Source organism: Opisthocomus hoazin, chromosome 6, assembly GCF_030867145.1.
Source record: "Opisthocomus hoazin isolate bOpiHoa1 chromosome 6, bOpiHoa1.hap1, whole genome shotgun sequence".
Taxonomy (NCBI): Eukaryota; Metazoa; Chordata; class Aves; order Opisthocomiformes; family Opisthocomidae; genus Opisthocomus; species Opisthocomus hoazin.
This window is the reverse complement of record NC_134419.1, coordinates 63,245,360-63,259,387: the sequence shown is the minus strand read 5'-3', so window position 1 is coordinate 63,259,387 and position 14,028 is coordinate 63,245,360. Positions and strand designations below refer to the sequence as shown.

The following is a 14,028-nucleotide window of genomic DNA, read 5'->3' as shown; positions in this document are numbered from 1 at the left end:
GGAGCTAGGAGGAGCTGTGCTTCAGTGCCGACCACTTCTGAAGCAGCTCGAACGCCTTCATATGCTGCCAGAATCTCTTTTTCAGTGGGAGTATAGCGGGCCTCGGATCCTTTGTATCCCCGGCTCCAGAACCCCAGGGGTCGACCTCGAGTCTCCCCTGGTGCTTTCTGCCAGAGACTCCAGGTTGGGCCATTCTCCCCGGCTGCGGTGTAGAGCACGTTTTTAACATCTTGCCCTGACCGGACTGGACCAAGGGCTACGGCATGAACTATCTCCCGTTTAATCTGTTCAAATGCCTGTCGTTGCTCAGGGCCCCATTCAAAATCATTCTTCTTCCGGGTCACGTGGTACAGAGGACTCACAATTTGGCTGTAATTTGGGATGTGCATCCTCCAAAAACCCACAACACCCAGGAAGGCCTGTGCTTCCTTTTTGCTGGTTGGTGGAGACATAGCTGCTATTTTGTTGATGACATCCATTGGGATTTGACGGCGCCCATCCTGCCATTTTATTCCCAAAAACTGGATCTCTTGCGCAGGTCCCTTTACTTCGCTTAATGGCGAAACCGGCTTTCAGAAGGATCTGAACTATTTTCTCCCCTTTCTCAAAAACCTCCTCTGCTGTGTCGCCCCATATAATGATGTCGTCGATGTACTGCAGATGTTCTGGGGCTTCACCCTTTTCCAGTGCAGTCTGGATTAGTCCATGGCAAATGGTGGGACTGTGTTTCCACCCCTGGGGCAGTCGATTCCAGGTGTACTGGATGCCCCTCCAGGTGAAAGCAAACTGTGGCCTGCACTCTGCTGCCAAAGGGATGGAGAAGAATGCATTAGCGATGTCAATTGTAGCGTACCACTTGGCTGCCTTTGACTCCAGCTGATATTGAAGTTCTAGCATGTCTGGCACAGCAACACTCAGTGGTGGTGTGACTTCATTCAGGCCACGGTAGTGTATTGTCAGTCTCCACTCTCCAGTAGATTTTCTCACTGGCCATATGGGACTATTAAAGGGTGAGCGAGTTTTGCTGATCACTCCTTGACTCTCCAGCTGACGGATCAGCTGATGAATGGGGAGAAGGGAGTCTCGGTTGGTACGATACTGTCGCCGGTGCACCGTTGTGGTCGCGATTGGCACCTGTTGTTCTTCAACCCTCAGCAACCCCACAACGGAAGGATCCTCCGAGAGACCAGGCAAAATGGACAGCTGTTTAATTTCTTCCGTCTCCACAGCAGCTATGCCAAAAGCCCACCGATACCCCTTTGGGTCCTTGAAATAGCCTCTCCTAAGATAGTCTATGCCAAGGATGCACGGAGCCTCGGGGCCAGTTACAATGGGGTGCTTCTGCCAGTCCTGCCCAGTGAGGCTCACTTCAGCCTCCAGTACACTTAGCTCTTGGGACCCCCCTGTCACTCCCGAAATGCAAATGGACTCTGACCCTTTGAACTCTGATGGCATTAAAGTACACTGTGCACCAGTGTCCACTAGAGCTTTATACTCTTGTGGATCTGACGTGCCAGGCCACCGAATCCACACCGTCCAATAGACACGGTTGTCCCTTTCCTCCACCTGGCTGGAGGCAGGGCCCCTCTAATCCTCGTCAGAGAATTTGCTGCTCACTTGCTGTAAAAATGACTTGGAGGTCCCCTCCAGAGGATCGGAATCAAGGTCAAACTGTCTACCTGGTCTGGAGAGCTGGCTTCTGGAAACTGGAGCGGCACTTTTCCTAACAGAATCCCCTTTGGTGATTGTTTTACCTCGCAACTCATGTACTCGGGCCTCTAGACTTGAGGTGGGTTTTCCATCCCACTTCCTCATGTCCTCTCCGTGGTCACGCAAGTAGAACCACAGGGTGCCTCGGGGTGTATAGCCTCTGTATTCCCTCTCCTGAGCAGAGAAACGCTTGCCCCTAATAGCTGAGACACTGGCCCGTACAGGTGGGGAGTAGGACATACTCTGTTCGAGTCGCTGGACCTTCTGGGACAATTTATTTACAGCTGAGACAAGGGAGGAAGAGAGACTTTCCTCATATTGGCGGAGTCTGACAGCCACCTCGTCCACTGTTGGTGCGTCTTTACCTTTCCAGTTTACAACTGCCAGTGAGTTGGCATGCGAGGAGGGTGCACTCCGCACAAACTTCCTCCACATGGATTGTGAGCACTGGAGTTCATCTGGGTCTGTGGGTACCTGCTCATCGTCTGTGTCACAGTAAACCAGCTCCCGCACAGCTAATTCCCTCAAGTACTGAATACCCCTTTCCATATTGGTCCACTTGCCAGGATAGCATACAAAATCGTCACTGAAGGGGTACCTCTCCCTCACGCCTGACAGAAGTCTCCTCCAGAGGTTGAGGATTTGTTCCTTTTTCCCAATGGCCTTGTCAATGCCCCCATCCCTGGCCAGGGATCCCAGCTGCTTGGCTTCCTTGCCCTCTAATTCCAAGCTGCTGGCCCCGTTATCCCAGCACCGCAACAGCCAGGTGGCAATGTGCTCGCCTGGGTGGCGGCTGAAATCTTTCCGCATGTCTCTCAGCTCGCCCAGGGACAGGGACCAGGTGATGATCTCTGTCTCTATCTCCCGTGATGACCCTGGCTCATCATCATCCCTCCCGGAGCGATCTGCTCTCTTTGCATCTTTCTTTAGTTTTACGGGGGCGACTGCTACCTGCACAGGTTGGTCATTGGGCTCAGTCACTGTGCCTGTGCCTGGAGCTGGGGCTGGAGCAGCTGCTGTGCCTGCTGGGGAAACCGAGGCAGACCCTGCAGCTGTGGCTGCAGCAGCCGTGGTGCCAGTCGGGGGGGCTGTGACTGCCTGCTGGGCTGGAGGGGCTGCAGGGCCGGCTGGGGGGGCAGCGCCAGCCGCAGCGCCTGCTGCTTCGTTTCCCCCCCTTTCCCCCTTAAGGCACTGAACAGTGTTGAACAGGGCTCGGTAGGCGTGGGCCAGACCCTAGCACGTTGCAGTGATCTGTGTCTCTCTGGAGTTCCCAGGGTGGCAGCACACTTTTTGCAGATACTTTACTAGTTTGTCCGGATCCTGTACTTCCTCAGGGGTGAGTTTAAAAAACATCGGAGGCACCCACTGCCCTAGGTACTTGCCCATGCTGTCCCACACACCCAGCCACTCACAGCTATCCAGCCCCGGGGCAGGTCTCTGCACGATGTTCTTAACGACTTGCTTAACCCTAAACAAAAACCAAAACCCGTTCAGGAGGCATAACAAAAGGAGAGTGCTGCCCTGAGCATCCCAGGGGTACTCGAAATTCTCAAAAGCAGTTAGGACCAGCCTGAGGAAGAGAGGGGTGGCGAAAGAGTGGGGGAAGGTATCCCCTTCGGCTTTCCCCACAGATTGGGTTTGATTACTAACCGAGGTACGGAAATGACCGCAGTGCCGCATGCAAACACAAGCCTAATTTCATGCACATTGACGTCATCATGTCATAAGTCGATATCGTACAGTACAGTAAAATAATAATCCTGATCCTTTTCCCCGTGACGATGAATAGCACCACAGGGAACAAGTACAGCAAGTACGGATTCAAAAACCACAACCATCTGATGAAAGACAGAAACATTTTTACCGGCGACTATTTAAGTAACACAGAATGCCTACAACAAAATTTAACAAAATCTAAGAAAGCAGTTTTAACAGCCGCTGCTCAGCCCTGCCGTTATCCCCGCTCCACGTATGGGCGCCAATTTAATGTCTTGGTTTCGGCTGCCGCCGGCAACAAAAGCGCCACGCGGCCGCCCCTCCCCCCGCCGGCGTGCGGAGGAGAATGAAAAGACAGAGGCAGAAACTGGTGGGTCGGGATAAGGGCAGTTTAACAGAACAGCAAACAGAGGGAAAACAGGAACAACAACGATACAAATAAGGAGAAAACACAACCACGAACCGTAACGACCCAGACAGCCGCTCTCCCGAAACAGGACCGGCGCTGCGCCCCCCCCAAGCCGCGAGTGCCTTCCCGCCGCGCCGCCCCCCCCACCGGAACCCAGCGTGACGTCACATGGTATGGAATACCGGGCTCTGTTTGGCCAGGTGGGGTCAGCCCCCACCCCCCGGCTGTGCCCCTTCCTGGATTCCGGTGAAAATTAACCCTGTTCTGGCCAAACCCAGGACAATCATGCAGTCCAACCCCCCTGCCTTGAGCAAGGTCACCTGGAGCAGGTTGCCCGGGATCGTGTGCAGTGGGTTCTGAACATGGATGGAGACTCCATAGCCCCCCTGTGCAGAGTTCCTTTTGTCCTGTTAGGTAGATGAAGTGTCAGTATTCACAGATATGCAAAAATTTTCCAGTAGTTACTAGAGTGGTTACCAACCTATTTAAATTGCTCAATGATAATTAATGTTTTCATCCAGCCACATGGACCAAATTATATTTGATTATGGTCTACTTCTTACAAAAGTGGATTCAGCTAGCTTCTAAGTACTACTTGTTAATTGCACTACCTGTAGTAGAATTTTCTGTCTGAGGATAGGGAATAAACACCTAAAGCAGCTCATCTTTTACAGATTGTTAAATGGCAGAGGCTGAATCAGCTGGTTTGTACTGATTGGGGGTTAAGGCATGGAAAACAAACTGTGTGGTGTCACTAGCTGTCAGGCTCGATTTCTTACATAGCTGCAGTTTTTAATGAGTTTGGATTTCTGGCTGTTATTTTGTGTCAGATGGGATGGTTTGTTTTATTCAGTAAAAAGTGACAAAGGTGTCTTTATGTACAGAAGAGTATACTGCATATGCCTATCTTGTGATCACATATAATTATTTTGTAATTATAAGGAAGAAAAAGTAACATAGATCACTACGTTCTTTGTAAAAGATTATAAAATCAAGACTGCAAGCACTGCCAAATGGTTAGAAGTTGGCATCTTCACCGTCAATGTTTTCTCTGAAAATCCAGTGTGAATTATTTTTGCCTATTTTTCCCATTCTCTCCATAGGGCTGTTTCTACTGAGACAGTTTCACTTAAAGTCTGTAATCTGTTTCTGTCAAAGTGCACACAAGACCAGTACCTTCTACAATTATTAAGAAATGCAGATGGTATCAGCACCTGGGTTGCTGCTGAAATTGTAACATGTCACACGTCTAAGGTTCGTCATTATTTTATTGTATTATTAATTGTGAAACAGTTATTTATTTGTTACTGTATGTGGGTTGCTGTGCAGCAAAGCTACAAGAAATATTCTGAAATACAGCTGTGAGTGGGCAGTTAACAACATGGTTTGTTGCCACAAGGAGGGTCTTGGATGTTTTGTAGTAGCAGGTGTCAAAACCTAATAGAATGTGAGAAATGGGTTGCCTGAGGAGAACAGATGTCAGACTTCAACAAGGACACCTCAGTGACAGGAAAGAGAAAATTTTATGTTGGGGGAAAATGTTACTACAGTCAACAATTTTGATAACAAATTCAGAAAGAAAATGCATCTCTTTCTTCCTTCTCATTTAATTCTGTTATGTAGCTTTATGTAGATTTACAGATATGTTTAGTATATCTGGATTCTTTTTTTAATATGTTGTGTATCGTAATATTTTTTTCAGGTGCAGATGAGCTTGTTATCAAAATTTCTGCTTATTGCAAAATGCTGCTATGAACAAAGGAATTTTGCTACTGCAATGCAAATCCTAACCGGCTTGGAAAATCTTATTGTACGACAGTTACCAGTAAGTTTGAGACTCTGTTCTGTAACTCTTTTGCTTAACATAATCTTCTTCCAATATGGACATTACTGAGAAATTTTTTTTTTTTTTTTAATTGTAAGGCCTGGAAAATTTTACCTGCAAAAGTAGCTGAAATAATGGAGGAACTCAAGGCTGTTGAGGTATAGTATAAAGTCTTTAATGTAAAAATACGTCTTTGGGGTTGCATAAGATCCAAGATCTGCTTAAATGGGTGCTTCTGCAGGATGAAAGCCGTAATTATTACTTTGTATGATGAAGATTATAATTTGCTTTAAAACTGTGGACTCTTAGTCTGAGAGTTTACATTAATTGTCATCTCCATGTTTCTCAAAAATTTATCCTGTGTGACTGAAAATCAAGAAAGAAATTTCAAAGCGAGCTGGGACATTAGATGCACTTTTTCTGATGATTTCTGCAGGAGCTTTGTGGCTATAATCTGTTCTGAAAAGTCTTAAATGTTTACTTTATCACGGGCATTCTCTTACTGATCTATCCAATTTTGAATTGTAGAGTGAAGTTCTAAAATGTAATTTTGTCTGTGATTTAGAACAGTTAAAATTATGTGTTACTATCAAGTTACTTTATTTCTGTACTTTAAAATGTTTGCCACCAGATTAATTCATAGTGTTGTCTTCAATGCCGAAAGTTAAAATTCATGACAAATAAATACATAGTGCTAAATGCATGAAGTGGAGAATTTCTTGTAAAACCTGCCCCAATACTTAACATGAGAGATTTATCTGTGTGCAATTTTAAACTAGGTGTTTTTAAAAAGTGACAGCTTGTGCTTGATGGAAGGAGAAAGATTCAAAACACTTCCAACAATTCCATCAGCCCATGTGTTGGCTATGCATGTCCAACAACTTGAAACTGGAGGATTCACAATGACAAATGGAGCTCACAAGTGGACTAAACTAAGGTAATTATTTTAGTTATGTACATATGTCACCTAACTTTTTAAAATAGATTATTGTCTATTTTAAAAGAGAGAGCCAATGCAACATTTCACAGTTAGCAGTTTAAGTAGTTTCAGTCGTTTTGACATCTAATTTAAGGGACAGATACTATAGAAGAGAATGCTCAATGCCTTTGAATTTGCTTTAAGGTTGGGGGGGGGGGGGTTGGTTTGTTTTGGTTTTTATCAGCAGTAAACCAAACTAATAATTTTTACCATATTCTCTTTCAAGAAATATTGCAAAAGTTGTGAGCCAAGTTCATGCATTTCAAGAGAATCCTTATACATATACACCAGATTTCAAGCTGCAGTCTTACCTCAGACAAAGGATAACTCGTTTTAAAGGTGCAGACATTTCTGCCTTGGCGGCTGACAACTGTGCCAACTTCCATCAGATACCAGCAGAAAAACATTCTCGAAAAATTCAGGACACACTGCGCAGGATGAAGGCAACATTTCAGTAATTATTTACATTTTATCTATTCTATTCCAAGTGTAGATTGTAGAACTGGATTGAGTTGACTTTGTCTCCTGGACCAATTCCCAAGCAAATGCTGAAGTGAAGTGGCTTAAAATGCTATGACAAGTAGAAATTATTGTATTTCTTAACATGGAATTATAAAATGCTGACTAATGAGATGTGAATCCCTGGCAACTAGATGACAGATGAAAGAATAAAAATAAAGATAAAAGTAAAGAGAGAGTATAGGTGAAAAGGATGATTAATTTTGTCACTGTTCTTTAGCATAAAAAAAAATTAGCCTAAAAACGAAAAAGATCTAAAGAAAAAAAGTTAAAATTACAGCTTCTGTTGCAAAGTTGGCCTAGGAGAGTTTAAAGTATGCTTCATTGAATGTTGAATATATTTTTATATAAACGTAGTTCACTTGTATCCTGTTACAGTGTGCATATAATTCAGGGACACAGATCGTCTGCTGTCCTTTGACTGCTGGTGCGTCTTTTATGTTGTGTATTATAAAAACTGTAATTGACTTAAATAATTGGCCATCTTTTTCTGCAAGCATAGTGAGGAAGGACAGGAATGTCATGCTGCAACTTTTTCTGTGTTTTGGTTTTAATGTCATTGAACTAACCTGTTTCCAAATGAAAATCTAAACATTACCACTTTGCTCTGCTTCTGCCCTCGTAGCCTTGTGAAAATGTGAAATTGCTTTTTTTCTGTATTTGGCACAAGAATCACTTTGCCAATTTGTGTACATATGTATGTGTATGCATTTGATTATGGCTTTTGCTCCTGAGGTCGCTGTTGTAGATTGCAGTGCTCTAGCAGCATTAAATAGAAGATAATTGTATGAAATTTGGGTCTGCAGCTTGTAAAACTTTGGTGCTAACCTATTTATAGAGCTTATACTTATAAGACCTTCTAAATGGTAATGAAATATGATGCTATTGCTAGAAAGTTATGTTACCCAGGTTTGTGCAAGGCCAAAAAGTCAAGGCTACAAATTAGTTACAAATGCTAGTATTTGTACCTGAGGGAACAACAGTAGTATTGGAAGAGAAGTGGGGAAAGGCAAGAAACAGCTAAAATGAGCTCTGTCCTGAAAGTGATTTGCTATATCTGCGTTTAAAAAAATTGAAAAGAAAACATTTTGAGATGCGAAGAGCAGATGTGAACTAACTGTCTTGGCATGTTTTAATGAGGGAGGAAGATAATGATGTAAGAAATGGAAATGTGCACTGCTCTAGTATTTTGCAAATTGTACTGTTGTATTTGACAGAAACACATGTGCACATGTTAAATTGTAGATTTTTCAGTGTTTAAGAGGAAAGCTTCTCCTTTTCTCTTGTCAATAACGGCAATACACACATCGCAGGCCACCTGCTTCTCATCTTTCTGAATCAAACACAAGGTATGTCCGTACTTTCCATGAAATACTTCAGTTACATTTTCATACTAATATGTTCATACCAGACTAACTTTTGTGCTCATATTGGTTTAATATGAGAATTCAGTCCTCAACCAGGTTTTCTTGCATCTGTTCTACTTTTAAGATGATTAATTTTGTTATTTACCATATGTAGTATTCTGACCTGTCAGTAATTGTAGTATTCTGACCTACCCTTAAGGAAGTAAAATGTGTTGCTATTTCTCTAAAAATTGCCAAGTGTGAAAACATTTAATCTTTACCTCCTATCTTTATATAATACAGTGATTTAAGAATGTTAATTATAACCTTATTGTCAGATATACATTTCACATATGTGATCTATATGCATTTATTTTAAAGAATTGTTTTTATTAGTACTTATATGTTTTTTCTCAATTAAAAATTACCATTCACTTAGAGCCACGCCTTGCCTTTGAAAGACAGTAAATTTTAAAGTAGCATAAGCTTTACTAATGTAAAGAACTCCACAAAACTTGATCTTAATAAATTCATTTTATATACTTTCCAGTCAGACTGTTGAAATTGCTTTTTTATTTATATTTTGCACTCATTATAATTAGCTCATATATTTCTTACAATTTTATGAGGATTTAAAGCAACTGCTACATCTAGAAAATATTATGTTTATTCTATGATAGTAACTGGTGCTATACAAGAATTTAAAAATCATTTCGTGTTCTGTATAATGCTTCAGTGTATCAGACCTTATATTGCTATAAATGCATAGTATTGAGTTCTGATACTACTCTGGGGTGTTTTCATCAATCAAATATTTAAGATTTTGTATTTAGACACCACCCCACAACAACAAAAAATGTAAATAGCCACTGGAGAAAAAAAACAAACAAACACTCTTTTACAAGGAAACTGGTTTACTTTTGTCCATGGACACTGATGTATGCACATCTTATGTGACACAGATTTCAGAATAAAGTTACGTCTAGCATATAACTGTGCTGATTATTTATGACTAACAAGCAGGAAGGGTTGGGCTAAAGTTTACTCTGTGGGGAATGTCCTTTTAAAAGAAAACACAGGAAAAAACATGTTAAAGAAGCAAGTTCAGTTGCATCTAGTTGGCAAAAAATTATTGGCATCAGTAGTTGTATTGCATAAATGAGGGCTTTACTTTGCAGTCTGGCCCCATATTTCCATTCCAATACCAAACTAGAAAGTTTAGGAAAAAAATTGAGTTTGTTCTTTAAGCCAGAATTGCCACCAGCTGTCCTAGTTGTTCTTAATTTTTTCCACACTTCCCTCATCTTGTTTTTTTGTTGTTTATTGTCCAAACAGTGACCCGTGGAGTTTCTGAAATGAAGCCTGCTCCCTGGGAGCCTTGCCAGTTGCTCTGTGCATTGGTGCTCTTTCTGTGTCCCTTTGCAGGTGTCTGTCCCCAGGATCCCTGGGAGTTTCAGGCCTCCTGCTGGAGAGCTGGGAACTGTGGCCTAGTTACACTAGCTGCGTTTGAAAGCAGGTTTCCAGCTCCAGCACCTCCAGAAGCCTGCCAGGAAGCAAGGGATGAATTTAGTTGCTTGGTTTAGCAGGCACGGTGGTGCTGGGTTGACGGTTTGACTTGATGATCTTAGAGGTCTTATTCAACCTTTATGATTCTATGCTTCCTATGAACTATCCCATAGAAGCCCAAACCAAGAAGCCGGAAAATATTTCATGAAGCAATACTGATTCATGATTCTCAGAAATTTATTTCCTTGGAAATTTTTCAACCACTTCTGTACTTTGCTTTTATGGTTTTCTACATTCTTCCTTTATGTATTGGATCAGTTTTGTGAGCGTTGCTGAGACTCATAACTTTTGAGAGTACTGTGTGCTATTTGCGAAGGATTAAAATTTTAGGAAGTCTGTTTCTGAATAACAAATTAATAAACTACAGTTTGAAAGGAGGGAAGCTAACAATCGTTCTTCAGTGTTAAACATATGATTGATTGTTTCAATCCTTGATATTACAATGAGGGAAAGAGCGAAGATAAACTATTTTTCTCCTCATACTTGCTTAAATACAATCCAAAGCATATCTGCATTTAAATTACATGTTGTGTTCTGTTTAAAGTTCCCCCCCGAAAATCTTCTTTCTTAAAAGATGCTTTATAAATAATTATTTTAAAATACATGTTTAGCTTTAGAAGAGGTCTCAAAGCATTGGAAATGCAGGTTTGAACAGCATTTGAAAACTCAAGGCCTATAAATCAAGCTTAACTGAGTGGTCATCTTTGGGATTTGCCTTGCTGACAGGTATTCTTCACCTATAAATATTTTTTATCTCTATTTAGTTACTAAAAATACGAATATTATAAATGTAAGAAATTTTGAGATGGTAATTTTAACTGCCCCCACTACAATTTTTGTTATAAAATTTTTTTCCCCAATAATTCTTGTAATTATTCTAAGTACAAATAAATTACTAATTTGTGGTAGAAGATTCCATTGGGTTTTTTTTTGTCTGATTTTGTACTCTAACTCTCTAAAATGCATGGGAGAATGAACAATTCCACCTTTCCAACCTCTATTTAATAATTCTTGCAGCAAAAATTTTGAAGGACCTATTTATGTGGCTGTTTAGAATCTAACAATGAGTGACAACAACCCCTGTGGACTAGAAACTTTGATTTGCAATCGTCTTCCCTCCCTCTGCAGAGAGAAGCTCTTTAGTTTCTTCTGTTGCAGTGTTTGAAGAAGGCTTTTAGCTGTTATGTGAAGGTTCTTTGTGAATGACCTGAGAGTGTGCCAGGACAGCTTCAGCCTGGAATTATTTCAGTGTGGTTCCTCTTCAGTGATATTTCAGTGTCTCGCATGCAGGTGGAATTGGCAGTTGCTGTATTGTGTCAGGCCACTGTGGTAATCTAGTCTAGGATCTGGTGTTTGCATCATTTTGTTTATTCATTTTTGGTCTAATGTAAAGATGTTTTTGTAACTTGCCTAAAAGCAGAAGTTGAATATCTGTCTGGTAAATCTGTCCTGTCTTAGCTGTAAGGTTTGTTTATTTCTTGAATCCTTCATTCCAAGACTAGGGTTGGTCTTGTCATTCTGATGTTGGCATTATGTAGGTGAAACACGTACTGGTTTTAGACACTAGAATAGATACTCTGTTTTAAACTGGTAGAACTCAATTGTCACAATCAAATTCAGAGCTTAGAGTACAGGACAATTTGAGTTGTCGTTATCAAAGAAACGTAATTTGGAAACCTTGACTGGGCATGGGTGAGTCTGAGCATCAGACTCAGAATTAAAATCTCTGCAAATAGATGCTTATTTCTGATCATATCTCATAAAGCTCATAAACGATAGCAGCAGTAAACTACTCACTTAAGTAACAGATACGCAATCAGTTTTTTTGCAAACAAGCTAGGGAAACAGGTCTAGAAGAATCTGCTAAATGGCAGATCCACCTTTGCTTGGATAACCACAGAGTGGTTGACAGTGACTTGTTATGAAAATGCAAGGTTGTGTCCTGTAAGGCTCTGAAGAGGTCTGCCTGCACTTGGTATTGCTTCATGCCTCCATTGACATGCTCTGGTTTTTGAAGATGACATAAATCTGTGGGGTTCTGCAGGCATACTGAAGAAGATGGTGATTTAAAATTATCTTGACAACATGGAAAAATGACACACAATAAAATAAGGTGTGTTACACAGAGACATATGCAAAGTTCCAGGATAGTCAGCTGCACAAACGTAGACTAGGATTACGTGTTTTTAGTGGACAAAGGAGGACAAAGAATAAAGTCACTTATGCTGGGGAAGCAGTGTCTTGATGTCCCCTCGAGGTATCTCCTAATTCTCTTTTTTTTGATGCAGGGAACTGAAAGGGCAAAAGGCTTGACAACAGAAGGCCAAAAAAGAACAGGTGGCTCCTGCGACAACCATATAGATCCACAGAGGTTAGCAAAGTAACTTTTCTCCATGAAGGTAAACTGCAGGATAAAGATGGGATACATCTGTTCAAGACCATTGTTGGGAATACAAAATCCTCCAAATTAGTTTATTTAATAAAAGATAATTGACCAAAAGGCTGAAACCTAGAGGAGGATGTGAGGAACTGCATTAGGTCACCAAACACATAAGGTGACATAGTTGACAAATCACTGAATATCTTAGGCTGCATCTAAATTTGCAGGGACAATGTATTTTGAAATGCCTCCATTAGTCCCCTCATTTTTTGTTTGTCCAGACCAAGGGACATATTGCAGTACACTGTGCTTAACATCCCTACCCACATCACCTGCTAATCCCTCTGATCTCATGAGGTTCAACAAGGCCAAGTGCAAGGTCCTGCATCTGGGTTGGGGCAACCCCTGGTATCAATACAGGCTGGGGGGATGAGGGGATTGACAGCAGCCCAGCCGAGAAGGACTTGGGGGTACTGGTGGATGAAAAGCTGGACATGAGCCATCAATGTGCGCTCACAGCCCAAGAGGCCAGCCGTACCCTCGGCTACATCAAGAGAAGCATGGCCAGCAGGGTGAGGGAGGGGAGAATCCCCTCTACTCTGCTCTGGCCAGACCCCACCTGGAGTCCTGCACCCAGCTCTGGAGCCCCCAGCACAAGCAGGACATGGAGCGGGGCCACAGAAGGGCCATGAAGATGATCCGAGGGCTGGAGCACCTCTCCTACAAGGAAAGGCTGAGAGAGTTGGGGCTGTTCAGCCTGGAGAAGAGAAGGCTCTGGGGAGACCTTAGAGCAGCCTTTCAGTACCTGAAGGGGCCTATAGGAAAGATGGGGAAAATATTTTCAGCAGGGCTTGTTGCGACAGTACAAGGAGCAGTGGCTTTAAACTAAGAGAGGGTAGATTTACACTGGATAGAAGGAAGATTTTTTTTTTTTACCATGAGGGTGGTGAAACACTGGAACAGGTTGCCTGGAGAGGTAGTGGAGGCCCCATCCCTGGAAACATTCAAGACGAAGTTGGATGGGGCTCTGAGCAACCTGGTCTAGTTGAAGATGTCCCTGCCCACTGCAAGGGAGTTGGGCTAGATGGCCTCTATAGGTCCCTTCCCACCCAAAGCATTCTGTGATTCTGTGATAGCCAGGATGTGCTTTGGTCTGAGCCTGGCGCGGAGGCAGCTTGGATATAGCTCTGGGTGTCTAAGCTAGAGCTGGGAGCATGGGGAATAATGGGAAAAAGCTAGACCTGTAGTACACAAAATGTTGCTGCAAAGTATTGGAGGGAACAAGCACATGGAAGGAAGGAAAGACAAGAGGAAAGACTACTGAAATGTATGTCTAAAATGTATATAGTTGTTTCAGAATCTAAAGACAAGCCTATGTAGTTTTTTCTGTGTTTTAAGTTAAAAAGGGCTTAGGTGCCGTAGTAAGGGGTCTGTAACTGATCATCAGCCAGAAGGAGAGTCTGGAGACTTAATTTGTACTACTATTTAAGATTTTATTGTGATTAATAGAGAGAAACTAGTTGAAAATCTGAAAGTGGAAAGCAGTCAAGATGAAAGTTAACATGAGACAGCAGAGTT

At 42.3% G+C, this 14,028-nt stretch overlaps 1 protein-coding gene across 2 annotated transcripts in view; it reads left to right on the top strand.

Moving 5' to 3' along the window:
- The window catches only part of KNDC1 (kinase non-catalytic C-lobe domain containing 1), a 73,125-nt gene extending 64,070 nt beyond the window's left edge, over nucleotides 1-9,055 (top strand). For both annotated transcript variants that reach the window (XM_075423514.1, XM_075423513.1), the window contains 5 exons: nucleotides 4,939-5,089; nucleotides 5,538-5,660; nucleotides 5,759-5,818; nucleotides 6,440-6,597; nucleotides 6,866-9,055. In XM_075423514.1, the coding sequence (XP_075279629.1) occupies nucleotides 4,939-5,089; nucleotides 5,538-5,660; nucleotides 5,759-5,818; nucleotides 6,440-6,597; nucleotides 6,866-7,097 (724 nt within the window). In that variant the 3' untranslated portion in view covers nucleotides 7,098-9,055. The remainder of the gene's footprint in view (nucleotides 1-4,938; nucleotides 5,090-5,537; nucleotides 5,661-5,758; nucleotides 5,819-6,439; nucleotides 6,598-6,865) is intronic.
- Nucleotides 9,056-14,028: the final 4,973 nt, after the last annotated feature.